A 25,084-nucleotide genomic window follows, 5' to 3' on the forward strand; every position below is an offset into this window, starting at 1 on the left:
GAAGTGACTTGCCCAGAGCCACACAGCTGACAAGCGGCGGAGCTGGGATTTGAACCCACGCCCTCTGACTCCCAAGCCCTGCCTCTTTCCACTGAGCCACGCTGCTTCTCTAATAATATTAATAATGAATATGATGGTTAATAACCCATGCCCTCTGTCTCTCAAGCCCTGGCTCTTTCCACTGAGCCACGCTGCTTCTCTAATAATTAATATTTAATATTATTATGATTAATAACCCACGACCTTCTGACTCCCAGGCCTGGGCTCTATCCACCAGGCCACACTGCTCCTGCCATTATTATTGTTCCTTCCCCTCACACACAGAGAAGCAGCGTGGCTCAGAGGAGCGGGCCCGGGCCTGCGAGTCAGAGGTCTTGGGTTCTAATCCTGCCTTCCTTCAATCGTATTTACTGAGCTTCTCTCTTGTCAGCTGTGCGACTTTGGGCAAGCCACATCACTTCTCTGGGCCTCAGTTCCCTCATCTGTCAAATGGGGATGAAGACTGTGAGCCCCACGTGGGACAACCTGATCACCTTGTATCCCCCCCCCAGTGCTTGGCGCAGAGTAGATGTTTAACAAATACCCTCATTATTATGATTATTTATTATTACAACCAATAACCGACGGGCTTGTGAGCGCCTCCCAGGCCCCCCGGGCCGCCGCCCTAGAGAAGCAGCGTGGCTCGGTGGCAAGAGCCCGGGGCTTGGGAGTCAGAGGTCGTGGATTCTAATCCCGCCTCCGCCACCTGTCTGCTGTGTGACTTTGGGCAAGCCCCTTCGCTTCTCTGTGCCTCAGTTTCCTCATCTGTCAAAGGGGGATAACGCCTGGGAGCCCCACGTGGGACAACCCGATGACCTTGGATCCCCCCCAGCGCTTAGAACAGTGCTTGGCGCAGAGTAAGGGTTTAACAAATGCCCTCATTATTATGATTATTTATTGTGATTATGACTAATAAAGGAGGGGCCTGGGAGGACCTCTCAGGCCCGGGCCGCCGCCATCTTTCTTGGGCCTTCTCTTCACACCCACCCCTCCCCCTCTTTCCCGCCCTCGGGCGCGCGGCTCCGGACCACGTGACCGGCGCCGGTTGCCGTGGCGACGAGCCGGGGGGAGGAGCGGGAGGAGAGCGCGGCGGGGACCATAGAGTCGGCGGGCGGCTAGAGCGGCCGGCGCCGTCGCGCCTGCGCGCTGACGCCGGCGCCTGCGCGCCAGCCCCCTCTCCCCCGGCTCCCCTCCCCCCCCTGCCCCCCGGGCTCCGTCGGCGACGTCAGGGAGCGGGAAGGCGGCGGCGGCGGCGGCGGCTCCGGCTCCTCCTCCTCCTCCAGCGGCCCCGGGATGAATAGCGGCTTCGGGCTGGGCCTGGGCTTCGGCCTGACGCCCACGGCGGTGATCCAGGTGACCAACCTGTCCGCGGCGGTGACCAGCGACCAGATGCGGACCCTCTTCACCTTCCTGGGAGACATCGAAGAGCTGCGGCTCTACCCCCCGGAGTAAGGCCCCCCCGCCGGCCCTGCCCCTCCCCCCTCCGGGCCCGCACGCGTGCGCGCGCCCCCCCCTTCCCCGTCCGCCATGTTGAGCTCGCGCGCCAAGGCGCCCGTCACGTGACTCCCCCTCCCCGGCCGCCGGGGTCGATTGGCGCGTGCGGCCCCCGTCACGTGACTCCCCCGGGGGGCGGTGCGCGCGCCCCCTAGCGGCCACCGCGTTCGATTGGCCCGAGCGGCCCCCGTCACGTGACTCCCCGGGGGCGGTGGCGAACGCCCCCTAGCGGCCGCCAAGTTCAAGTGGCCCGGGCGGCCCCCGTCACGTGACTCCTCCGGGGCGGTAGCGAGCGCGCGCCCCCCCTAGCGGCCGCCGCGTTGAACTGGCGCTTGAGGGCCCCCCCCCCCCGGTCACGTGACTTGCCCGGAGGCCGCCCTCCCCGCCTATTTGGTGCATTTCTCCGGTCCTCTGTATCGAGCGCTTAGTGGGTGCCCTGCACTGTGCTAAGCGCTTGGCCCCCGGGCTGGGGGAGGCCCGCACCCACGCCGGGGGTGGGTTTGGAGTGCACCAGCAGGAGCACACGCCTAGACTGGGAGTGCACGGGCTGTGCATTCACACAGCCTCGAGGGGTGTGGGTGGAATGCACGAACATACACTCACACAGACCCGAGGGGTGTAGGTGGAATGCACGCGCACACACTCACACAGAACCGAGGGGGGGCGGGTGGAATGCACCAGCTCACACTCACACAGACCTGAGGGGTGCAGGGGGAATGCACCAGCTCACACACAGACCCAAGGGGTGCGGGTGGAATGCACCAGCTCACACTCACACAGACCCGAGGGGTGCGGGTGGAATGCACCAGCTCACACTCACACAGACCCGAGGGGTGCAGGTGGAGTGCACGAGCACCCAGGCAGACTGGGAGTGCAGGTGGCTTTTGGCTTCGAAAGAGAGAAGCAGGGCGGCTCAGCGGAAAGAGCCCGGGTTTAGGAGTCAGAGGTCGTGAGTCTCAATCCCGGCCCCGCCACCTGTCAGCTGTGTGACTTTGGGCAAGTCACTTCACTTCTCTGGGCCTCAGTGACCTCATCTGGGAAATGGGGATGAAGACTGGGAGCCTCAAGTGGGACAACCTGATGACCCTATATCTACCTCAGTGCTTAGTGCTGGGCACATAGTAAGCGCTGAACAGATACCAACATTATTATTATTATTCAGAACTCTCCATCCCCTCGCCCCTTCCTACCTGTCCTCCCTTCTCTCCTTCCGCAAGCCCACCCCGCACGCTCCGCTCCTCTTCCCCCCGCCCACCTCCTCGCCGTCCCCCGTTCCCGCCCGTCCCGCCGTCGACCCCCGGGCCACGTCCCCCCGCCGTCCCGGAACGGCCTCCCTCCTCACCGCCGCCCAACTCAGTCTCTTCCCCTCTTCAGAGCCCTACTGAGAGCTCACCTCCTCCGGGAGGCCTTCCCACACTGAGCCCTCCCCATTCACTCCCTCCCTCTGCTCTACCCCCTTCCCCACCTCACGGCACTGTGCATATTTGCCCATATGTATTGTCTGTTTTACTAATGATGTCTATTTCTCTATGGTTCTATATACTGTGATGATATCGATGCCCATCTACTTGTTTTGTGGTGTGTCTCCCCCTTCTAGGCTGTGAGCCCGTTGCTGGGTAGAGATGGTCCCTCTCTCTTGCCGAAATGTACCTTCCAAGTGCTTAGTACAGGGCTCTGCACGCAGTAAGCGCTCAATAAATACGATCGAATGAACGAAAGTGGAATGCAACGAGCACACACTGGCATTGTGGAAGTGGAATGCACAAAGCATTCATTTATTCAGTCTTATTTACCGAGCGCTTACCGGGGGCAGAGCACTGTACTAAGCGCTTGGAAAGTACACGTCAGCAGTAAAGAGAGACCGTCCCTGCCCACGTGGGACTCGAAGTCCAGAAGGGGGAAGACAGACATCGAAACAGGTAAACGGGCATCAGTGGCATCAGTGTAAATAAATAGAATTATAGATGTATATGCATCAAGTAAACAGGCGTTCAGGTAAATAAATAGAATTATAGAGATGTACAAAAATACACAAGTGCTGTGAGGGGGGGGAGGGGGTAGAGCAGAGGGAGGAAGGGGAATGTGGAGGGGAGGAGGAGCGGACGGAAAGGGAGGGCTCAGGGTGGGAAGGCCTCCCGGAGGAGGTGAGCTCTCAGGTGGGCTTTGAAGAGGGGAAGAGAGTGAGTTGGGCGGAGGTGAGGAGGGAGGGCGTTCCGGGACGGCGGGGGGACGGGCGAGGACGGGGGACGGCGAGGAGGTGAGCGGGGGCAGAGGAGCGGAGCGCGCGGGCTGCGATGGAGAAGGAGAGAAGGGAAGGGAGGTAGGAGGGGGCCGGGGGATGGACGGCCTGGAAGCCAACAGTGAGGCATTTTTGCTCGATATGGAGGTCGATTGACAACCACTGGAGGTTTTTGAGGAGGGGAGTGACGTGCCCAGAGCCTTTCCGTAGAAAGATCATCCGGCAGCAGAGGGAAGGATAGACTGAAGCGGGAGAGACGGAAAGTTGGGAGGTCGGAAAGGAGGCCGCCGCAGACGTCCAGTCGGGAGAGGATGAGCGACCGTCCCGACGTGGTAGCCGTTCGGATGGGCGGGAAGGATGTGCGTGCGGATCTTGGCGCGCACCCCCGGAGGTGGGCTGGAAGTGGGGTGCCCACAAATACACAAACTGGGAGTGGAAGTGGAGTGGCCGGCGCACAGAGAGAGTACGCCTCATCTGTAAAAGGGGGATTAACCGTGAGCCTCACGTGGGACAACCCGATGACCCCGTATCTCCCCCAGCGCTTAGAACGGTGCTCGGCGCGTCGTAAGCGCTTAACAAATACCCACATCATTATTACGCCGAGTGGAATGCACAGGCGCTTTTACACCCAAGCCGGCGGGCCGGGGCACACCGGCTCTCGCACACACGGGTGTCGGGGCGGGGTGGGGAAGTGGGGGTGGGCCAAGGAAGCCCCTCTCCCCAGTCACTTCCCAACAGTTGCCTTCCTTTATCGGTATCTCCCGGTCCCTCCCCCGGCATCCCTCTGCCCGACTGGCGGGAAGCAGAGCGGAAAGCCCTTCCCCGGCGGGAAGACTCCACGGGAAGCTCCGTGCCGGCCGAATCCCCAGGCCCCGGGCGGGTTTGGGGCCGGCGGAGGTGACCGCACCTCACCGTCTTCAAGCCGGTTCTCTTTACGAGGGCGTCACTCCCAGATCGTATTGCATCCCGATTCCTCCCCTCTCGCAGAGCCCCAGGAGGTGGGAGAGGAAGGAACAGTCGTCCCGGAATTAAAGCCAACGTAGTCAAAAAAAAAATAAATAAACACGACAACAGGAGGAAGCGCTCTCTCCTCTCGGCCTCTCAGGGAAGCCTCCGCCTTTACGAACGGGACAGGCTGCCAAGCGAATTGCCTTGCGATGAAAAGACAGTTTAGAGGGTCGTCTCGGGTTTCATTTGTTTAAAAATGGCCTGTTGGGAGAAGCGGCTTCCCTGTCTGGGGGGGGAGGATTTCCAAAATGGCCTCCCAGGCAGCCCTGATTTTAAGTCATCTTTGCCCTACTGGATTTTACTTAGGGGACGAGGAGAGGTGACCGTCCACTGAGGAAGTAAGATGTCACGGGAGGTAAAATGGTCAGGAGTCTCTGTTCAGAGGCGGCGGGGGCGAGCGGAGGGAACACACGACCCGGTGTGAGAACACCCGGCTTCCAATTCCAACTTTTCCTGACCTCGGGCAAGTCGCTCGGGACCTTGCTGGGCCTCCTTTTTCTCCTCTGGAGAATGGGGAGATGAGCTTCCTTCTCCCTCGGGGTCCCGGGGAGCCAGACGTTTCCCCACCTGTTGATCCTGCTTCGGCCTCAGTGCTTGGTCAATAGGGAGCCCTTAGGGGAAGGAGCGCGGCCCGGCGGGTCGAGCCCGGGCCTGGGAGTCAGAAGAACTTGGGTTCCGATCCCGGCCCCGCCACTTGTCCGCTGAGTGACCTCGGACAAGTCACTTCACTTCTCTGTGCCTCAGTGACCTCGCAGCATAGCTCAGTGGCAAGGGCCCGGGCTTGGGGGTCAGAGGTCATGGGTTCGAATCCCGGCTCTGCCACTTGTCAGCTGGGTGACTGTGGGCGAGTCGCTTCACTTCTCGGGGCCTCAGTTCCCTCATCTGGAAAATGGGGGTGAAGACCGTGAGCCTCACGTGGGACGACCCGATCACCCTGTATCTCCCCCAGCGCTTAGAACGGTGCTCTGCGCATAGTAAGCGCTTAACAAATACCAACATTATTAAAATGGGGATTAAAATTTGGAGCCCCAAGTGGGACAGGGACTGAGTAGCTTGTATCTACCCCAGCACTTAGAAGAGTGCTCGACCCATAGTAAGCGCTCAACGACTACCAGCCTCAGTATTATTATTCCTTAGTGTGTGCCGTGATTATTCGTCAGACCACCTTTTATTTCCTCTTGGTATCGTGGTTTGCAACTCCTGACCTTCCATCAGAGGGAAAGGCAACAAATTTGGCTTTTAGTCCCTAAACTCTCGCATTCCCATTGAGCGTTTATGGCGTTCGGTGTATTCACCCTTAGTCTTTACGTAGAGTTTTCGACGAAACCCCTAATCCCCTCGGTGCTGTCGTTTGCTTGCGTGTTTTATATCTGCTTCGTGCCATGAAACCGTGCAGGCACGAATTTGTCAATCCCTGGGAAAATAGGCCTCTATCGCCTCCACCCAGATAACGTTGTTTATCTTCTGAAAGGAAGAATTCGGTGTTCAACGATATTCCGGAGTCAGGTGTGGAGACTGCTCGCACTGTCTTGCTTAGACCTCCCCCTTCCTCCACCCCCCCCAGAAATGAAAGGCTACCCCAATTTCACACTGTCCTCCTGCAGCGGCGTGGCCTGGTGGGTAGAGCTCAGGCCTGGGCGTCAAAAGACCCGAGTTCTGCTGCCAACTCCTCTGTTATGTGATTTTGGTTAAGTCACTTCACCTGTCTGGGCCTCAGTTACCTCATCTGTAAAATGGGGATTAGGGCCGAGAACCCCGCGGGGGACACGGACCGGGCCCGACCTGATTAGCTTGTATCTACCCCAGCGCTCAGTACAGTGCCCGGCACATAGCGCTTAACAAATACCTTAAAAAAAAAATTGTAGGAAACAGAAGATCCTTATCGCCCTATTACAAAGCCACGTAATGCCTTTGATTCAATTCCAAAATGATCCCAGATTTTTAAATGGATTTTTTTTTTACCTCACATAGGGGTTAGAGAACACGTACGCTCGCCATTCAGTGAGAGGTACCTTTTTTTTTTTTTTAACCCTTAAAAACATTCATTCATCCTGGAAGGGAAGAAGTCTAAATTAACGTTAGAACCACAGCGCTGCAGACGAAGGCCTCTTTAATCCCCTCCAAAAGCATGAAGCCTCTTTTTCCCCATGGAGTCTCACGGTGGAGGCAGTGACATTTCCTGCCTTTCACAGGAATGCGTTTATTGCTGAGGTACAGCGGGTCTGCAAAACGACCCTCCTCGGAGGAAATGCCGGGAGGTAGATTGTAAACGGAGCTCCCCCAGTCAGGCCTTTTATAAAACGAGCCCGAGATCCTCGTCCGCTCGAATGCCGTTCCCTGTTGAGTATCGTCCGGTTGTTTTAGCGGAGACGGGGGGCGGGGGTGGGCGCCATTTGGCCCCCCGCCTGCCGTCTGTTGTTGGCCGGCGATGAAGCCCGCTGCCCGGTTTCTGCGGACGCTCACCCCCTCCCCGAAACAGCCGCCCCCGGGGCGGGCCGGCCGCGCGTCGGACGGGGCAGTTGGGACGAGTCGGGGGCGGAGGGTGGGAAATTCCCGGGGAGACCCGGGTGGCAGCCACCGGCTCCGGCCGCGGGCCCCGGGGACCCAGCCCATCGCCCCCACCCCCGGCCCCGACCCTGGGAAAGCGGACCCCCAAACTTATTCGTGCGACTAATGTCTTTTCTCTTTTATCTTTCAGCAACGCGCCTCTTGCTTTTTCCTCCAAAGTATGTTATGTTAAGTTTCGCGACCCATCGAGTGTTGGTGTGGCCCAGCATCTAACTAATACGGTTTTTATTGACAGAGCTCTGATAGTTGTGCCCTGTGCAGAAGGTTGGTATATCTCCGACGTTCCTTTGTGTGTGTTGGTCTCCGTCCGTCCTGTGTGTTAGCGCCCTCGGGCTTCCCCCAAAATTGGCAAGCGGCCGGTGCTGTTTCCCCGGGTCCCCCGCAGGGTAGACCGGAGGGTTAGAGAAGGGTACAACTGCCTGCCCCCGCCCCACCCAGATAATAAATTGAATTTTCACTTTTCCAGTCCTCGTCTTAGAGTGCGTTTAGATGTACGGCTCTGGAAGTTTAAAGCGAGCCACCGCCAGGCGACGCACGTAGATCTCGGTCACCGCCGTGCAGGTAGCGGAGAGAAACTGGGAGAGAGCGAGAGAGATGCGGCAAGAGAGAGATCTGAAAGAATAAGAGAGCTAGGAACCCGGGGCCAGTAAAGGTTATCTCCTCTCCCACTGAGTTTCTTTTGGGTACTCGGGTGGGAAAGCCTCCCCCTCTCTCGGGCTTCCAGGTCTCAGGGCTGAAACCCTCGGAGAAAAAGAGCAGAGTGCGCGCGCTTTGCCAGTTTGGGATTTCCGGAGTCGTCTGCGTTCATAGTTCCGACAGATGCGGATTTGTCACCTCACAGCTCTTTGTCCAGACCCCTCTACCGCCTGTCGTGACGGGGAGAATGTTTCTTATTCAGTAGGCCCGTTGAAACCGTACCAAACCCCAGTGCCCTTTTCGTTTTCCACAGGCTTGCTCTGTAGTCGAAAAGTTTCTCCTAAAGAGCGTTCTCCCAAAAGTTCACCCGTGGATGTTATCAGAGTCGAAAGTCGTAAAGTTAGCGTTCACCGAGGGCTTATGTGTTGCTTTTATATAGCTCGAGAGGAGGAGGATTCCCCGGGACTTGTGATTCTTCCTTGTAATTACGCGTAGCGAATCGAACCCCAAACTGCAGTTCTTCTGTGACCGTAACTTTTCGAGTCTTTGACCAAAAATCGGGCTGGGTGTATGTGTGGGTTTGTGCGTATGTGTGGGTACGCATCTGAACGTACCCCGCCAAAGGGCTTGGACTGTACGTGTACACACACGTACACACAAACGCACCCATCAGAACTGCCCCGGCCACCTTAGAAAAATCCACCGGCCTCTGGGGCGAAAGACGGCACCCGCTGTTCCTGAAGTGTTGAGTGAATGACTTATCTGTATTAAGGGAGCATGGCACGGAAATGATGTAACTTCTTTTTTATTTTATTTTATTTTTTTTAATGCGAACGAGAAATAATTACTTTTGGCTCCATGAATGTCTAATGACCCTGTCAGATTTTTATACTTGCTCCAGGACACACCATTCTATGATGTCACAGATATCAGAAGTCTGATTGAGTTGGTTCAATAGAGCCCTTCGGGTATAGTTGGAACCCTTGGGTTCTGCCTTCTGGGCTTATATCTGGTAAGCTTCAAAGTGTGTAGCAGACCGCCCCGGCCACCGCGGGGAGAACCAGATCCCCGAGTGCCCGGATACCCCTTTGCGGAACGGCTCTCCCGGCCCGAACGACGGGGGGGTGGGACGCCGAGGGGCGGGGGCGGGAGATGAAGCCCCGCCACTCAAGCGGGGGGGCTGAACCGGGCCTGGGACGGAGGAAGAAAACACCGCACCCTCCGAAGAGGCCCCCGGGCGAGAATGTGGGGCTCACCGGGAACGGGTCCCAGCTCCTCTTCACCCTGAAAGAATCCGTCCCCGTCCCGTCCCCGCCCTCCCAGCGGCCCAAAGCCGTGGTCCTTAGCGCCATCTCGCACGGCTGGATCGGAGGGAAGAGCGCCGGTGGTGGCGACAGAGCTGTTTCACCACACGCTCGGGCCACGGAGGCACGGGGCGGGTGCCCTGCCCGCGAGGAGCTTCCGCTCTGACGGCGGGGGGCGGGGCGGGTGCAGGCCCGACCCTCGGCGCCCGCCGTCGGCGCGCCGGTGGGACCGACGGCACCGCCCTCTCCCGGCGTCCCCTCGGTGTCTGGTCATCGTGGGTGCGAGGGGACGCGATCCCGGGCGCCTAGAGGTGTTTCCCGTTGGGCCCCGGGGAGACCGAGTCCGCAGAGAACCGGAACAAACGGTCGGGGAGCGTGCCCACGGCACGGCAGACCATCCCCCCCCCCACCCCCCCGGCCTCAGCTCCCGGCCCACGGCCCCCGCCCCTTCCCGGGACCGTGGCCGGGAAGGCCGACCGGTAGAGGTGGCCTAGGTCCCGGCGGGCCCCACGTGCCCGTCGACCACAGGGTCCTCATCTCTGCGCGGTCGGCCGAACGAGCCATCCGCAGACGCGGGCAACGCGCGCGCAGAGAGTGGACCCTTGGGGGGTGGGGGGCGTCCCCTCGACTCCCCCCCCCCGCGAGCACGGCTGGGCCCCGAGAGCCCTGGGTTGGTTCCCGAGGCGCCCGTGGCTCGCCGCCGCCGCCCGCCGAGGTCCGGACGAGCGGCCGGAGGGGAGGAACCCGCCCGCCTCCCCGACCTCTCCGCGAGACGGCCGAGACCGGGTCCCGCCCATCCGAACTCTGCGCCCCTCCCCGTCCCCCCCCGCTTTTCTTCTGGGAGCTGGATTTTGCCTATTAATTTGGTTTTGTATGTTTTCTCTGTGTGATATCTGTGCATTATTAGATGACTAGCCTTGCCAAGGCAGACCCGTTTCACGTGCCTGAGCCAGGCACTGTTTGCCCTGCCACTAAACGTGCCGTCCCGTGAAGCCTTCATGGGGGAAATGCGATCGGAGTCTGGCCCGCTGAAGATGGACGCCCTGTCTCTGTTTTTATTGTTTTCCTTTCGTTTCTTTGCCTTTCTTTTGTCCCTTTTTTTTTTCTTTTTTTCTTTTTGTTTTTTGTTTTTTTTGGTTTTTGTTTTTTTTGTTTCATTCGCTCTCTCTCGCTCTAAACCTGGGACCCGGCTTTTCCGGTTCCGGGCACGTGGCGTCGCCCGAAGGGCCCGCGATGTCTCGCCTAAGCGGACATGGAAGGCGGCCGGCGGGCGCACGGACGTCGACTGGACGCAGGACTCGGATTTCGAGCCGCGGGGCTCGGTCCGGGCCGGGCTCGATCGGCGCCTCCCGGCCGACGGACGGCCCCGGGCTGGCAGCGCTGCGGCGGCGACGAGGGTCCCCGAGACGCCTCCCGTTCTCGGTGAAGCGCGCTCCACCACCGCATCTCCCGTAACGAGCCGGCCGGCGGGGCCCGGGAATCCCCCCCTCCTCCCTCTCACCCTCTCCCTCCCAGACCAGTAGGGATCCCCCGCACGGCTGCAGGCCACCGACCGCGACCCCCTCTTCGCGCCCGGGCTCTCCGGGCCCGAAAAGAGCGGGTTAGGAGCGGACGGGGCGTCGGGGGCCGGTCCTCCCGGAGGCCGCGGGCGGGAGCCGGCTCGGGCGAACCGTGGGGTCACTGCGGCCTTCCGCTCGGGCACCCCCTTGGCCCAGCGGAGTTGGACGGGGTGCTCCGAAAGAGTGGGGAGCGCCGGTGACGTTGCAGGGGAGCGTGCGCGCGCGAGTGTGTTTCCGTGTGGCTTTAGGACTTGAGAAGTCTTCCGAGTGCAGCGTGTTTGCGTAAATGGATTCCAGACGCTGGCAGGACCTTACTCTTATTTTGCGGCCCAGGCTGTCTTCCCTCGCTGCCCCGAGGAGCGCAGGGCGTGCCAATTCCCCGATTTCCATTTCTCTTTCCCTCTTGCCCACTTAAACGTTTTCAGAGCCGACTTTCCGGTCCCGCTTCTTGGGAACTGAGTCACGGAAGCGTGTTTGGTTTTTGGGGGTCCCCCCCCCCCCCCCAATCCCATATGTCATGGGGAAGAAATAGGAGAGGAGTGACTTTAGGGCAGCGGAACCTCCAGGACCATCCTGGTTTATTACTGCAACCATTCCGACCCTCCCCCGCATCCCCCCCCATCTCTCAACTAGGGATGAGGGATTCTTAAGAAGGGAAAAAGATCCGGTTTCCTTCTTGATCCGTGCCAAGACCCTCTTCCTCTTCTGGCTGCCCACTCCAAGTACATCGCTGACACTCATCACTCAGTGGTCGGTCGTATCCGATAGCGGCGGGTCGTTTGAGTCCGTAAACGGACACGGTTCGGACGTGCCGCGGGCCCCCGAGGCCCGTGCGCCTTGTTTTTGCTGGCCGCCGACCCTGCGGAAACAACCGCCAGAAAAGTGGAACTTCCTGCCGGGGGGAGTTTTCTAGCATTGGCGATTTTCGGTGGGCCCGAACGCAGTCAGGGCTTCGAGGGCGGTCGGAAGGCAGGGCCTCCCCCGCCCCCCTTTCCTCCCGGGATGGAGCGGTTCTCCACGGGGGCTGAATCGGGCTTTGCCCCGCCTGGGCCTCGAGGGCTGGATTGCCCGCCCTCGGACTCGCGGGGTCCGCAGTGCCGCCTTCCGCTGGCAAGGGCTGCCGCCCGGCCAAGTCTGGGGCCGGGCAGAGGAGGACGGACTCCGCCTCGCTGCCCAGAGTCACCACCGTTGGCTCGACTCCGTGGCACGTTCCGTTTCGGGGCGGGAGCCGGCGGCCTGCCCCGCCGCTTCTCTGCCACTCTCCTCTCGAGCAGAAGAGTGATCCCAGTTGGACTTAAAAGTGGAAATATCGGTTTCCAAGGAAGCTCGAATTCCACCACGGGGGCAGTCACTCAAAACCGCCACCCGCCGGAGGTCAGGCGTTGGCCGGCGTCCAGTCGGGGAGATTTTTGACCACCTGGGCCGTCCCCCCCGACCCCGGGCGGACCGTAGCCCGAAAATCCAGGACGATGGTGGCAGAAACACGCTCCGCGGGGCCCGTTTCAGCCCGGAGCGTCTCTCGTCTCGGAGCGTACATCCCCTCGGCCGGTCGGGGTCGGCGGAGGGCTCGGACGAGCCCTCCGGGACAGACTCCTTGAACGATCAGTCTTTCCCCGGGGGTGGGGGATGGAGCACCCAGGCCCTGGCCTCGAGTGCCTGGCGCCGGGGGGAGGGAGTCGTCGAGAGGAGTCTCCAGCCGCCCTCGGTCAGGAGGTCACCTCCGGCTTGTCCGAAATGGGAAGTCACCGTGGAGCGGACTGCTCGCGAACGTTCCCCATTCAGCACCTCAAACAGAAATCCCGCCTTAGGAAAACCGGGGGGAGTTTTTTTGTTGTTGTTGTTTTCTTTCCTTCTAAACCCAGAAAATGAAAGTTTCGAAGGCGTTTCCCCGTAACGAGAACATTTTCATTCCGTGGTCGTCCCCTGCCCTCTTACCAAGCCGTCCAGTCCCCCCGGGGCCCGGGGGCTGGGAGCTGGCTGCGGGCCCCGCGCGCTCCCCCCGGTCTTCCCGTCACTTTCAAACTTTTAATTTTTTAGGCTTCCCTTTCCCTCCCTGCCCCTGTCACCCCTTCCACCCCGTCCCCGCACCGGACTCTCCCTCGGGACTCCCCACCGGGGTCCCGAGCACCAGCTTCTCGTCGGGGGCGGGGGGCGGCCGGGGGCGGGGGGCGGGAAGAGGAGGCCCCTCCGGGGCTCACGCCACCAGCAGACAGCTCCCACGGCAGGACCAGGCCGCTGCTTCCAGGGCAGAATTTCGATTGGCTCATATTTGGTTTTTTTTTTTTCCCTTTTCTCTTTTGTTTTGGTTTTTTTTATTTTTATTTTTGGTAATCTTTCTTTCCTTTTTAAAAAGAAACTAATTTGGTGATTTGCCATTTCTGGGGATTAAACTTTAAAAAATGTTCTTCTTTTCTGTATCTGATGTTCTGTGTGCTATTAGTGATGCAGCCAACACGAACGGTTGTCTTGTGTAACACAACTTTCGATCACCGCGAACACACCGTCCTGGGAACGCGTCCATGCTTGGTATCGTTTGGTTCATGAACATTAAGTTTCCCGTACAGGTGACCCATAGCTCAAAGCGTTCAATACTTGTCTGCATTATTCCGTTTTTAAAGTATTAATCCATTCATGAGATTGTTAGTCTTTGAAGTTTTTGCTCACTTTTATTTTTCCTAGTCGAGCAAGGTAGAAGGAAAGACTTAAGTTCTCGTTTGTTTCTTTGTAAGGGTCCGGTAGATAGATTCATTTGTGGTTATTATTTTTTAAGAGCGAGGGTAGCGGTAAAACGGCTAGAGTAAAAGTGGACGCGGGGCCTCCGCCCGCGCTGACCCGGCCCTCTTGCCTCTGCAGGGAAGATCCCCGAGGAGTCCAAGGCCCTGTCCCTGCTGGCTCCCGCCCCCACCGTGACCAGCCTGATGCCCGGGGCCGGGCTGCTTCCCATCCCGACGCCGAACCCCCTGACGACGGTGAGTGGCCCCCGGGGCCGGAGAGAGGGGCCCGCGGGGGTCTGCTCGAGCGCGACGGGCCGTGGACCCCTCTGTCGCCACACCCGGCCGCCGGGGAGCTTCTCTGTAAGTTTTTTGACGCCTGCATGCGCGGGAGCGGTCCTCGTCCTTGCTCGGGCGGTAATATTCGTGGAGCGCGCTTCCTGGCGACCGCTTGGGCGAACGCGGTAGCGTTCGCAGTCCCGACGCCTCCCTCCTCCCGCCTTGCGGCTGCCTCCGCTCCGCTTCCTGAGATGTCGGGAGGGAGGATCCCTTCCCTGCTCCGAGCCCGGGCAGATTGGACACGGCTCCCGCCTGAGTCCTGGGAGGGAAGGGGAGCCGTACCCGAGGAGGTCGTCCCTGTCCCGTGTCCTCCCCACCCCCGGGGATTCGGGGAGTTGTAGGGTCAGTAGCCCAGGGGTCAGCTGCAGGCTCTGGAGGAGTCAGCCGTGCCTCAGCCTCCTTACCGCCTCCCCATGGGGCTCGGGCCCGAGGTCTGATTTCAGCCTCCCGGTTCTTGGCCCAGGGTCCCCTCCGCGCCCTTTGAGACCGTGGTGGGGGTCCAAGATGAGGTCCCTCCCGAATCGGGCTTTTCCTCGTTCCCTCCTGCCAGCTGAGAGTGGGCAGAACGGGCTTTTTCTCTCTCTGACGATCCCCTCCGAGGGCCAGGTAGCCACCGTTGGGAACGCTCGCGCGGGAGGTGGGGAGAGCGGCGTCCCGGAGCCCCTTCAGCCGGGGTCCCGGCCTCGGGAGGGTCGGGGCCGGGCGCGCCCCGGGGGCTCCGAAACGAACAGAGCAGTGGCGTGGGCCGGGCGGGACCGCTGGCCCTAAGCGAGGCGGCGACTTAGGGGCCGGGCGAGGTGGTGCCCGTGAGTGACGGGGCCGCGTCTGCGTTTGTGTGCATGTGTGGCCTGCCTCCTCCAGCTCAGCGTCTCGCTGAGCAGCTTGGGAGCCATCCCGGCGGCGGCGGCCGCGGCGGCGGCGGCGGCCGCGGCCTCGTTGGATCCCAACATCGCCAACCTTGGAGAGATCCCCCAGCCGCCGCTGATGGGGAACGTGGACCCTTCCAAAATCGACGAGATCAGGAGGACCGTCTACGTTGGCAACCTGAATTCCCAGGTAATGACCGGGAGCGGCCCCCGCCTCCGCCCTCTCCCCTCCCGCGCCCTCGCGTCCGCCCTCCCCGGCCGGCGCTGCCGGGTAAACGCACCTCCGCCTCCCCCCGCCTCTCTCTCCCTCCCCGCGTAGACGACCACGGCCGATCAGCTGCTCGAGTTCTTTAAGCAAGTGGGAGAGGTGAAGTTCGTGCGGATGGCCGGGGACGAGACCCAGCCGACCCGCTTTGCGTTTGTGGAGTTTGCCGACCAGAACTCCGTGCCCCGAGCCCTGGCCTTCAACGGCGTCATGTTCGGAGACCGGCCGCTCAAGTAAGAACCCGTCGGTGTCGCCCCGCTCCCTCGCGCTGGGCTCGCTAGGCCCTCAGCCTGGACGTGTGGGGTGGCGGCGGGGACTTTGCAGGAAGTACGTAGGACTCGGAAAGGCCCCGGGCCAGCACGGCAGAGAGTTTGAAGGCCGTACAGCGGGTGTAACCTGAATGGCGGTTAGGGGTTGGGGAGGTGGTGGAGGATGCCCGCCCTTAAGGCTTCCAGGCTACAAGAGGAGAATTCTAGGTGGGATTTCTTGCATTCCAGCCTCCGCCCCCCCCCCCCCCCGTTTGAACCGGAAACCCGCCGCCGGGCTTCCCTGGGTGGGCTCAGTGGGCGGGCTCCCAGGCCTGGGTGATGGCGACGCCCGACACTGGTCCACTTCCCGGGCGCCGGCCGGTGGAGACTCGGGGGGGGGGGTGGATTTGTCCGTTCATTCAGTAGTGTTTATTGAGCGCTTACTATGTGCAGGGCACTGTACTGAGCGCTTGGAGCGTACAGTTGGGCAACAGATGAGACCGCCCCTGCCCAGTGAAGGGCTCACAGTCTAAACGGGGGAGACAGATGGTAAAGCCAAACAGAACAGAACAAGATAACATCATCAAGATAAATAGAATCGAGGAGTTATCCACCTCATTAACAAAATAAATAGGATAAATGATATATACAGATGAGCACCACGCTGAGGGGAGGGAAAGGGGGAAGAGCAGAGGGTGGGGGGAGGGGAAGAGAGGGGGAGCAGAGAGAAAGGGGGGGGCTCGGCGTGGGAAGGCCTCCCGGAGGAGGTGAGCTCTCAGTAGAGCTTTGAAGAGGGGAGGAGACTGGCCTGGAGTTATCCATTGCGTCGTGTCCCATTCCTCTCGGCTGCCTCACTCGGCACTGTCCCCCGGGCCGGCCGTAAGGCCGGCAGTCAGCTCCCGGCCCCGCCGTTCAAATCTGTACGCACGCACGCGGCTCGGACAGTCTCTCCGACTGTGGCCGGGAGAAGGAAAAAATCACGGCCTTAATCGGTCGGGGGGCCCGTAAGACGCGTGCATCCTTCTCGGGCCGGGGGAAGGAACTCTTCCACGCTTCTCGGCTGGACGGGAGAGCGGGGTTCCAGGTTGCATCCGGGTTTCTCCAGGCTGCAGCCTGATTCGCTGCCCCGCCTCTTGCCTCGGGCCCCGTCAGCCGCCAGGGGTTTGCTTCTCGCCGTTTCTGCCACTTGCTGTTTGGCTTCGGGAAATGGCCCTTTCCTCTGGGGGAGACCTGGGGTGCCAGGAATTGGGTGGCTCGGCCCGCCTGGGGCGCGGCCGCCCGCCGACCAGATTCTCCACCGCCCGCCCAGAATCAACCACTCCAACAACGCCATCGTCAAGCCCCCGGAGCTGACGCCACAGGCGGCCGCCAAGGAGCTGGAGGAGGTGATGAAGAGAGTGCGCGAGGCCCAATCCTTCATCTCCGCAGCCATCGAGCCAGGTGAGGTGCGGGGGGACTCCCCTCCCCCAGGCCGGCCACCAACCCAGAGGGCACCGGGCGTCGATGCGGTCAACTTGTCGAGCTCCTGGGAGTGGGATCTGGCTCTTGCCCGATGTCTCGCCGGACCCAAGAGCTATTTGTGCGGACTCTCGAAACGCAAAGGGGTTTTGAGACTCTGATTCCTGAGGACCTCAGGCACTGACCGAACCCGAATGCCCACCGGTTGCACAAAACCGGGAAAGCAACTCTCCAGGGATCTGAGCCCACCGGAAATGTCCGTTAGGGTGGTTTCGATGACGGGTGGTTTGGATATCGGTGGTTTCTTGGGTCCCAGGGCGCTGGGGTTGAGACGAGAGAAGGAAATCGGGCGAGACCCGGAGGGAGGGAGGGAGGGAGACCAGCGATCGGATCCGATCCCCACCCTGCCGGGGAGGAGAATGATCTGAGGTGGCCCGGGTACCCCAGGGGGCGGCCAGGTGGTTCTGGGGGCCGGGGTGGACCACCCTGACGTGCCAGGGTTTTTTTCCTCTCAGAGTCCGGGAAGAACAGCGAGAGGAAAGGCGGCCGATCTCGCTCGCACACGCGTTCCAAATCCCGCTCTAGCTCCAAGTCCCGGGCACGGAGGAAAAGATCCCACTCCACCCGCAGGTAAGCGGGACCCCCAACCCGGACCGGGCCGTCGGCTCTGGACTGTACTGAGCACCTGGGGCTCCTTCCATGCCCACAAGGAGCTGCCTCCCCAAACCGGGTGAAACGACGCAGAAACGTTCACAGACAGCATCGCGGGAATAAAGGAGGGGCCGTTCAGCCGATCGCGCCTCTAGTTCTACTCGGAGGGTCCAACTTGGGCACCTCTAGCCGCGTTTGTGTCGGAGGTGACTCTTGGGCACCTGGGGCTGGTGAGAGTTTGGCCGGGAAGACGGGCCGCCACCTCCAGCTGCCTTTATTCATACGCTCTGACCTCAGCATTTCGGCATCCCGGTCTATTCAGTCAGGCTTTTAGTCATTCCGACCGGTCTTATCGGTAAAGACTCTGTGGTCCTCCTTCCCGGAGAAAATCAAAGTTCCGGGTGGGCTGGAGATGGGGCCGTACCTCTGATTTGTGTTCAGTGCAGGATCCTACCCACAGGGACACTCAAGGAATACCATCCAGTGGCCAGCACAGCTGCCCAGCTCTTGGGAAGGCTGCGGAGGTCATGGGGGGCGAGGGTAGAGGACTGACCTTTTCAGGAAGGGTGGCTTGAGCTCCCAGCCCTCAGTGAAGCCTGTCCATAATCCTTCCCTCTGGCTATCTGGAGACGGGTCAAGCGAGCCCATCGTCTCCTTGGTCCCAGGGTTCTCGTTGGGTGACGTCGGGCAGCGCTCCTGGGTCTCTGGGACCGGCTGGGCTTCGAAAAAAGCCTGGGCAATAGCAGGAGGAGAGGAGGCGGCCCCCAGAAGTCCAAGCGGTGGTGGAGGGGAAGCCTCGACCCGTTGAAAATAATGTAGGGCGATGGCCGAGCCCACTTAACTTGCCCGGTTCTCGGCAGCCGTGGGGGCTCCCAGCTGTCTCCCGTGCCCACTGCCGGTGTGAGGGCTCTACGTGCGCAAAGGTGGCCTGAAATTCAGCTGGCCCGCTCAGGCTGACTGTTGGCCAGCTGGAGCCCAGGAACCCCTGGGCGAGGGGAAGTGTCGGGGTCTCCGGGGTCCCCTCGGGAGGCAGCCCGGTCCCGAGAGCTTCCCACGGGTCCCCGGAGCAGCGTGAGGCCGAAGAGGGAAATGGGTCACCCCGGGCTTCCCTGGGCATCGCACTGGGGCCGTCAGCGGGTTGGATCCACGTTGCAGGGGCTCAGCACCGGCCCTTTGGTCAACGGGCCGACTTCAGAGAGAACCGGCCTGGGGTTTCTCCTTTCCTGGTTGCCCCCCTAGGCGTGGAGGGAGCCTTTGACCCCCCCAACTGCCGAATAAGATCTTGAGTTGATTTTTCAAACACGCCACAGAAGGGGAGGGTGGTGGTTCGGTGTGAATCTCTCACTTGGGCAGGGGTTTGCAAAGCCCCGAGGCCCCACGTTTGTGTTCTGCTGTTTTCTGCCGCAGGAGCAGCTCCCACACACGGTCCCACTCCCGACAGAAGGATCGACGGCGGTCCAAGAGCCCCCCCAAGAAGCGCTCCAAATCCAACGAGAGGCGGCGGTCGCGGTCTCGCTCTCGGTCCCGGTGAGCCCGGCGGGAGGGCGGATGCCCGTGCTTTCGGTGGATGAGGGGTCCTTTGGGCATCGGACGGGGCCCGGGCTAGCTGGACCGAAGGGACGTTGGCGGTGGCCCGGTGTTCCCCACCGATGGGTCACTGTCCCGCTGTTCCTCGGGACACTGGGATGATGGTGACGACAGCAGGTAGGAGAAGGAGAACGTTACCGTTAAGCGCCTTCTAAGGATTGAGCGCTCCACCGAGTGCCGGGGTAGATAGAAAATAATCAGAGAAGCAGCGTGGCCTACTGGATGGATCACGGACCTGGGAGTCAGAAGGGATCTGGGTTCTAATCTCAGCTCCGCCACTTGTCTGCTGTGAGACTTTGGGTAAGTCGCTTCACTTCTCTGGACCTGTTAGCTCATCTGTAAAATGGGGATTAAGACTGTGAGCCCCTTGTGGGACAGAGACTGTGTCCAACGTGATTAGGGTGTATCTACCCCAGCACTTAGAACAGTGCCTGGCGCGCAGTAAGTGCTTAACAGATACTTTTAAAGAAAAGATTGGACACAGCCCCCGTCCGGCATGGGGCTCACCGTCGAAGGGGGAGGGAGAATTGGGGATGTCATCCCCGTATGACAGACGAGTTAACTGACTCGCCTCAGATCGCAGGCGGATGGCAGAGTGGGAACTAGAACCCAGGCCTCCTGGTTCCCGGGTCCGGGCTCTTGCCCTGGGCCTCGCTGCTAACGTAGACCGGCATGGCCGCTTTCTCTCGCTGGGCCCAGAAGGACAACCGGGAAAACCTTTCATTGGGACACCAACGTGTGAACCGGCGCCCTGACCCTGGACTGGCTTCGGGGTTGGGAATCTGCCCATTTTGCCCCTGGGGAGGCAGCCTCACCCCACCCCCACCTCCCACAGTGGCCCTGCGAAACTTCCCCAGTTCATCATCCCCTTTGTCTCATCGCCTGAGAAACTGCACAGTGTTAGACGAGCACCCAACCCAGGCTGGGGCCGTACACTTACTTTGGTTTTTAGTGATGACCCACCCGGCACTCGGGGGCCGCGGGTGGGGTCGGTTGGGTGGCCGAGTGTCCCGCTGAGGCTCTTGACCGCGGCGGTTTGCGCACGGATCTGTGTCCGAGCCTCTGCTTTTTGTCAGAAACCTTGGGTGACTGTGTAAAATGTGTTTCCCGTAGGGACAAGAAAAAAGACAAAGAAAATCGTGACAAGATCAAGGAAAAAGAAAAGGTGAAAGAAAAAGATCGGGACAAGGAGAAGGAGCGAGAAAGGGATAAGGAACGAGACAGGGACAAGGAGAAGGAGCGAGAAAGGGACAAGGAGAAGGAGCGGGATAGAGACAAGGAGAAGGAGCGAGAAAGGGACAAGGAGAAGGAGCGAGATAGGGACAAGGAGAAGGAGCGAGATAGGGACAAGGAGAAGGAGCGAGATAGGGACAAGGAGAAGGAGCGAGATAGGGACAAGGAGAAGGAGCGGGATAGGGACAAGGAGAAGGAGCGGGATAGGGACAAGGAGAAGGAGCGGGATAGGGACAAGGAGAAGGAGCGGGATAGGGACAAGGAGAAGGAGCGGGATAGGGACAAGGAGAAGGAACGGGATAGGGACAAGGAGCGGGATAGGGACAAGGAGAAGGAACGGGATAGGGACAAGGAGAAGGAACGGGATAGGGACAAGGAGAAGGAGCGGGATAGGGACAAGGAGAAGGAGCGAGAAAGGGACAAGGAGAAGGAGCGGGACAGGGACAAGGAGAAGGAGCGGGATAGGGACAAGGAGCGGGACAGGGACAAGGAGAAGGAGCGGGATAGGGACAAGGAGAAGGAGCGAGAAAGGGACAAGGAGAAGGAGCGAGATAGAGACAAGGAGAAAGAGCGGGATAGGTCCAAGGAGAAGGAGCGGGAAAGGAACAAGGAGAAGGAGCGAGAAAAGGACAGGGAGAGGGAACGAGAAAAAGACAGGGAGAAGGAGCGGGACAAGGAGAAAGAGAGGGATAAAGACAGGGAGAAGGAGCGGGACAAGGAGAAAGAGAGGGAGAAAGACAGGGAGAAAGAGCGGGACAAGGAAAAGGAGAGAGAGAAAGACAAAGAGAAGGAAAGAGATAAAGACAAAGAAAAGGAGCGGGCGAAGAATAAAGATCGAGAACGAGACCGGGAGAGAGAGAAGGAAAAGGACAAAGAAAGAGAGCAGGAAAAGGAGCGTGACAAAGAGAAGGACAAGGAGCTCGACAAAGAGAAGGAAAGAGAAAAGGAAAAATCGAGAGAGCGAGACGACAAGAGAAAGAAGGAGAAGAAGTCGCGGACGCCTCCCAAAAGCCACAACGCCGCGCGGCGATCCCGGAGTGCCAGCAGGTCAGCCCGGCTCTGGTCCGAAAAGTCCCGGGCCAGGATTCCCACAGCCGCCCTTTCTCTGAATGTCTCAGTGTGTCCGGGGACTCGTGTCCAGTTGAGAGAGGCGGAGTGGAGGATCTCATCCCCATTCTACAGATGAGGAAACCGAGGCCCAGAGAGGTTAGGCAGCGTGCTTCAGGTCACCCAGCGTGCTGCCTTCCCCTGGTTGCCGTTAGGATACGTGAGGATGGTAACATCCCCAGGGCCAGGGGAGAGGGCCCGACGCTCCTTGGCTCCTCTTTCTGCCCAGGAGCATTTGAGAAATCGTGTGAGCTTTTCCGGAAGTTCAGCGGGGACCCTGTAAAGAAGCGAATCTAGATTAGGCGTTGGGCTGGCCACAGCCCTCTACACCCTCACGTCTGTCCACGTTTGCTTCTGCTAGTCCATCTTTGTCGAGGGGAGCGGGGGTGGTTTGGGACCGGGGGAACCCCAGGTCCAGTGGCTTCAGCCTGGAGCGTGGCCCTGGATGGCCCTGGCCTGATTCTGGGACAAGAGTTGGGAGGGTGGCCCCCGTAGCTCAAGTTGGCGGAGGAGGCGGGGAAGGGCTGGGGTCAGGGAGAGAAGGCCCGAGTCTCTTGGGTGGATCTGAGCAAGACGAGCCTCCCTGGGCCCGGGTTCTCCGGTCGGAAACGACGAGCGCCGAGGGGAAGACCTCCGTCTTTGTCCGCCTCCAAACGGCATTCCTCGATGGCGGCGGGGGGGCTCTCCAGAGTCCGGGTCCCCAGCCTTCCACGGCGTCGGGGAGATGAGGAGGAGGAAGAGGGCAGCCGACCTCAGAACCCCGGGGGGCGGGTTTGGGGGCAAGCCTGGGACGCTGTGGTCTTCGGTTCGCAGAGAACGGCGGCGGAGGAAGAGCAGGAGCGCCTCCAGGTCCCCTAAGGCATCCAAAACTGTAAGGAGGAAGTCTTCCAGATCGCCGTCTCCACGCAGGTAAGGAGGGACGGGCGGGCGGGGTGGGCGCGATGGAGGTGACGGGCAGAGCCGGTGGCCGGGTTAGGGGTGGGGCCGAGGAAATCCGGATCGGAGAGTCAGCTGTCCGTGCCAGGTTGGCTCTCAGACTGAGCCGATACAACTCATTTTTTCTTTAAAGGAATTTGTTAGGTGCTGACTTTGTGCCGGACGCTGGGATAGATTCGGGCTAATCAAGCTGGACACGGTCCCCGTCCCACACGGGACTCACATTCCTAATTTCCGTTGTACGGGTGAGATAGCTGAAGTCTAAAGAAGTGCAGTGGCCTGCCCGAGGTCATGCGGCAGACGGGTGGCGGAGCCGGGATTAGAACCCAGGTCCTTGTGACTCCCAGGCCCTGGCTCCGTCCACTAGGCCGTGCTGCTTCTCCCGCCTGGCCGGCGTTCCCGCCGCCTGCTGTCCCGCGGGCTCCACCCAGAGCGCGCCTCCGTCCCCTTCCCGTTCCCCCGGGGAGCTCGCCCCGCCGACCACTGGCTGTCGTCTGGGCCCGCCTCGGCCTGCGAGCCGTTCGAATGTAGCTCGCTTGCCCCATCCAAAAGTCCTCCTTTGGATTTATTTGGCATTACTTATTTTTTTTTTCGAATCACACCGTATCACTTTCCTCGGTTCCACGATTATGTTGTGTTTGGCCACTTAGAAAGCCAGCCCGGGCCAGAGTTTTTGGCTCTCTGGAATGATTCGAGCCTTTGGAGTACCAGGTTAGGACAGGTTCCACATTGATGAGACCCCCCCCCAGACCATTTTCCAAGGACCCGGTACTGAGCGGTTTGTGTTGTCGTATTTCTCTCCTGCCCCCCGCCGTAATTAACATCGGTCCCATATGGGGATTGATCCGGGGCCCACCTCCCAAGCCGGTTTTGGACGGAAACGATTCTCTTCCCGCCGAGACTTCCCTCCCAGAGGCTCTCCTGGACGGACTCGCTCCCCTGCCCGGCAGAGATCGGCTCTCTCTCTGCCGGGGGACTGGGATTTTGAGTCAGAGCAGCGCGCCGCGAAGGCAAGAAGGGAAAGAAATGGGACGTTAACCCTACCCCATTGTGGTCCGTTTTACGAAACAGAAACAAAAAGGAAAAAAAGAGGGAGAAAGAAAAGGACCAAAGCAGCGACCGGAGAGAGCGGGACGGCTCGGCGGCGTCGAAGAAGAAGAGCGGCAGAGAGAAGGAGCGGAAAGAGAAGGCGGAGAAGAGCACGGCCCCGCTCAAGGTGAGGAGGGGGAAGGGCGGCCGGGGCCCGGCCGACCCTCGGCGGCCTCGTCTTCCCCCGCGGAGGTGGGATGGAGCCGGGAGGGCCCGGCCCGGGCTCCGGTTGTCCGTGATGAGCTCGGGGGGGGGGGGGGGCGGAGCGGGGCAGAGCGTAACCTCTGACCTCGTCGGCAGGAGCGAGACCACAGCAAGGAGCCGCCGCCCCCGCCTCCCCCGCCTCCGGCCGTGGGCACAGAAGCCGACCGCCCCCAGACCCCCGGGCCCGACGAGGTCCAGACGCAGCAGCAGAACGGCAACTGCCAGTCCAGCCAAGAGAGCCCATCGGGGACCACGAACGCTGTATAGGGCCGGCTCCCGGCCGCACCCCGAACTGAACCGGGGAGGGACGGGGGGGGGAGGGACCGCGGGGAGGGGCGGCCAGAGCCTTCTGCTCTCCGCGAGAGATGCGGCCGAGAGCGGGGGCGCCGGCCGGCGGGCCCGACCGCAGCCGGTTCCCCGGCGGCTGACCGGCCTCGGCCCCCAACCGCTGCCCACCCAGCCGGAGACACACAGAGAGAGAGAGCACACGACGGAGGCTAGCACAGGACCGCTGGTGGGCGGGTTTTGTATGGTTTTCCTTTTTTTAACTGGTGTATATCGTTGGATGATGTGCTCGAAATACACAACGCCGTCCGTTGTCCGTGACAAGTGCGTAAACCACCCTCCCCCCCGCTCCTCTTCCCCCCTCCCTCCCCCGTCCCTTCAGCGTTGCAGCCAGCGTGCCCCGTGCGTCCACGCCGCCACAGACGGCCCGCTTCCGGAAAAGGCGCCCCGTCGGATCCTCGGCCCCGGAGTTGTGCCGCTCCGCCCCGAACCAGGGCAGCGGCCGTGATGAACGGAGACGCAGACAAAGATACGGTTCGAGTCGGGGGCGGGGGGATCGTTCCCGCCTCCCGTTCCACCCCACCCCCGGTCCTAGAAGGGGCGGGCGAAGGACCGGTCTTTGATTTAAGTGAAGGCAGAGGATACGGAGCCCCTGCTCGGTACATCTGGGGCAGCAGAAACCGGAGCCGCGGGGCAGTTCGAAGGGTCCAAACCGGTCATTCCCGAAGGGGCAAAAGATCACCGAGGAAGGGGACGAGGAAGGGGACGGCACGGCAGGGGCAAAGCTGGCCTGGTCGCAGCTGTTCTCGGTGTCCGATCTTCCTGGAAGATCAGGCCTGCCCCTGAAATTGAGCTCAGTTCTAATTCGAGGGCCCTTTGTCCTTAATACGATTTAAATGCAGTCAAACTACTCAGTTGCCTTACCTCCGGAGAAGATTTCCCTCTAGGAGTCGGAAGGGCCGGGGGAGCGGGGCGGGAAGGCGGAGGGGGGTGTCTCCGGGGTGACGAGGGCCCGCCGTCCGAGGGCCGGTTCGCCGCACGGGCCGGGGACGTGGAGGCCGCCGGCCGGGCCCTCGTAAACGCTTTACCGTGTAAAGCAGAGGCGGTCGGTCGGCTCCGGCGTGTTCCGTCTGGCGACGGCGTAAGGGAGCGTGGCCGACGCCGTCTGGAGTCTGGAAGCAGCCCTGCCTCACCGGAGGCTGCTGGAATCCTTGTTATTTTTAGTATCGTTTCCCCAATAAAGTTGGAATATTTTAGA

The 25,084-nt window shown here is 60.8% G+C and overlaps 1 protein-coding gene across 1 annotated transcript; it reads left to right on the top strand.

Annotated features, from left to right (window-relative positions):
- The first annotated feature begins 1,265 nt into the window (after positions 1 to 1,265).
- SREK1 (splicing regulatory glutamic acid and lysine rich protein 1) lies at positions 1,266 to 25,084 on the top strand. The gene is made up of 13 exons (XM_029059977.1): positions 1,266 to 1,487; positions 7,479 to 7,612; positions 13,701 to 13,816; positions 14,759 to 14,953; positions 15,083 to 15,261; positions 16,586 to 16,716; positions 17,250 to 17,364; positions 18,793 to 18,912; positions 20,086 to 20,307; positions 21,085 to 21,252; positions 22,126 to 22,221; positions 23,320 to 23,464; positions 23,638 to 25,084. Exons 1-13 carry the CDS (start codon positions 1,333 to 1,335, stop codon positions 23,806 to 23,808), a joined length of 1,947 nt encoding a protein of 648 aa, XP_028915810.1. The 5' UTR covers positions 1,266 to 1,332; the 3' UTR covers positions 23,809 to 25,084.

The sequence above is a fragment of the Ornithorhynchus anatinus genome, chromosome 1, assembly GCF_004115215.2.
Source record: "Ornithorhynchus anatinus isolate Pmale09 chromosome 1, mOrnAna1.pri.v4, whole genome shotgun sequence".
NCBI lineage: Eukaryota > Metazoa > Chordata > Mammalia > Monotremata > Ornithorhynchidae > Ornithorhynchus > Ornithorhynchus anatinus.

Excerpts from the sequence above, each read along its gene's own strand:
- SREK1 (XM_029059977.1), top strand. The coding sequence starts at position 1,333 with ATGAATAGCGGCTTCGGGCTGGGCCTGGGCTTCGGCCTGACGCCCACG. Across the intron at positions 16,717-17,249 it reads CTCCGCAGCCATCGAGCCAG|AGTCCGGGAAGAACAGCGAG; the intron begins GTGAGGTGCGGG and ends TTTTCCTCTCAG. Across the intron at positions 22,222-23,319 it reads AGATCGCCGTCTCCACGCAG|AAACAAAAAGGAAAAAAAGA; the intron begins GTAAGGAGGGAC and ends TTTACGAAACAG.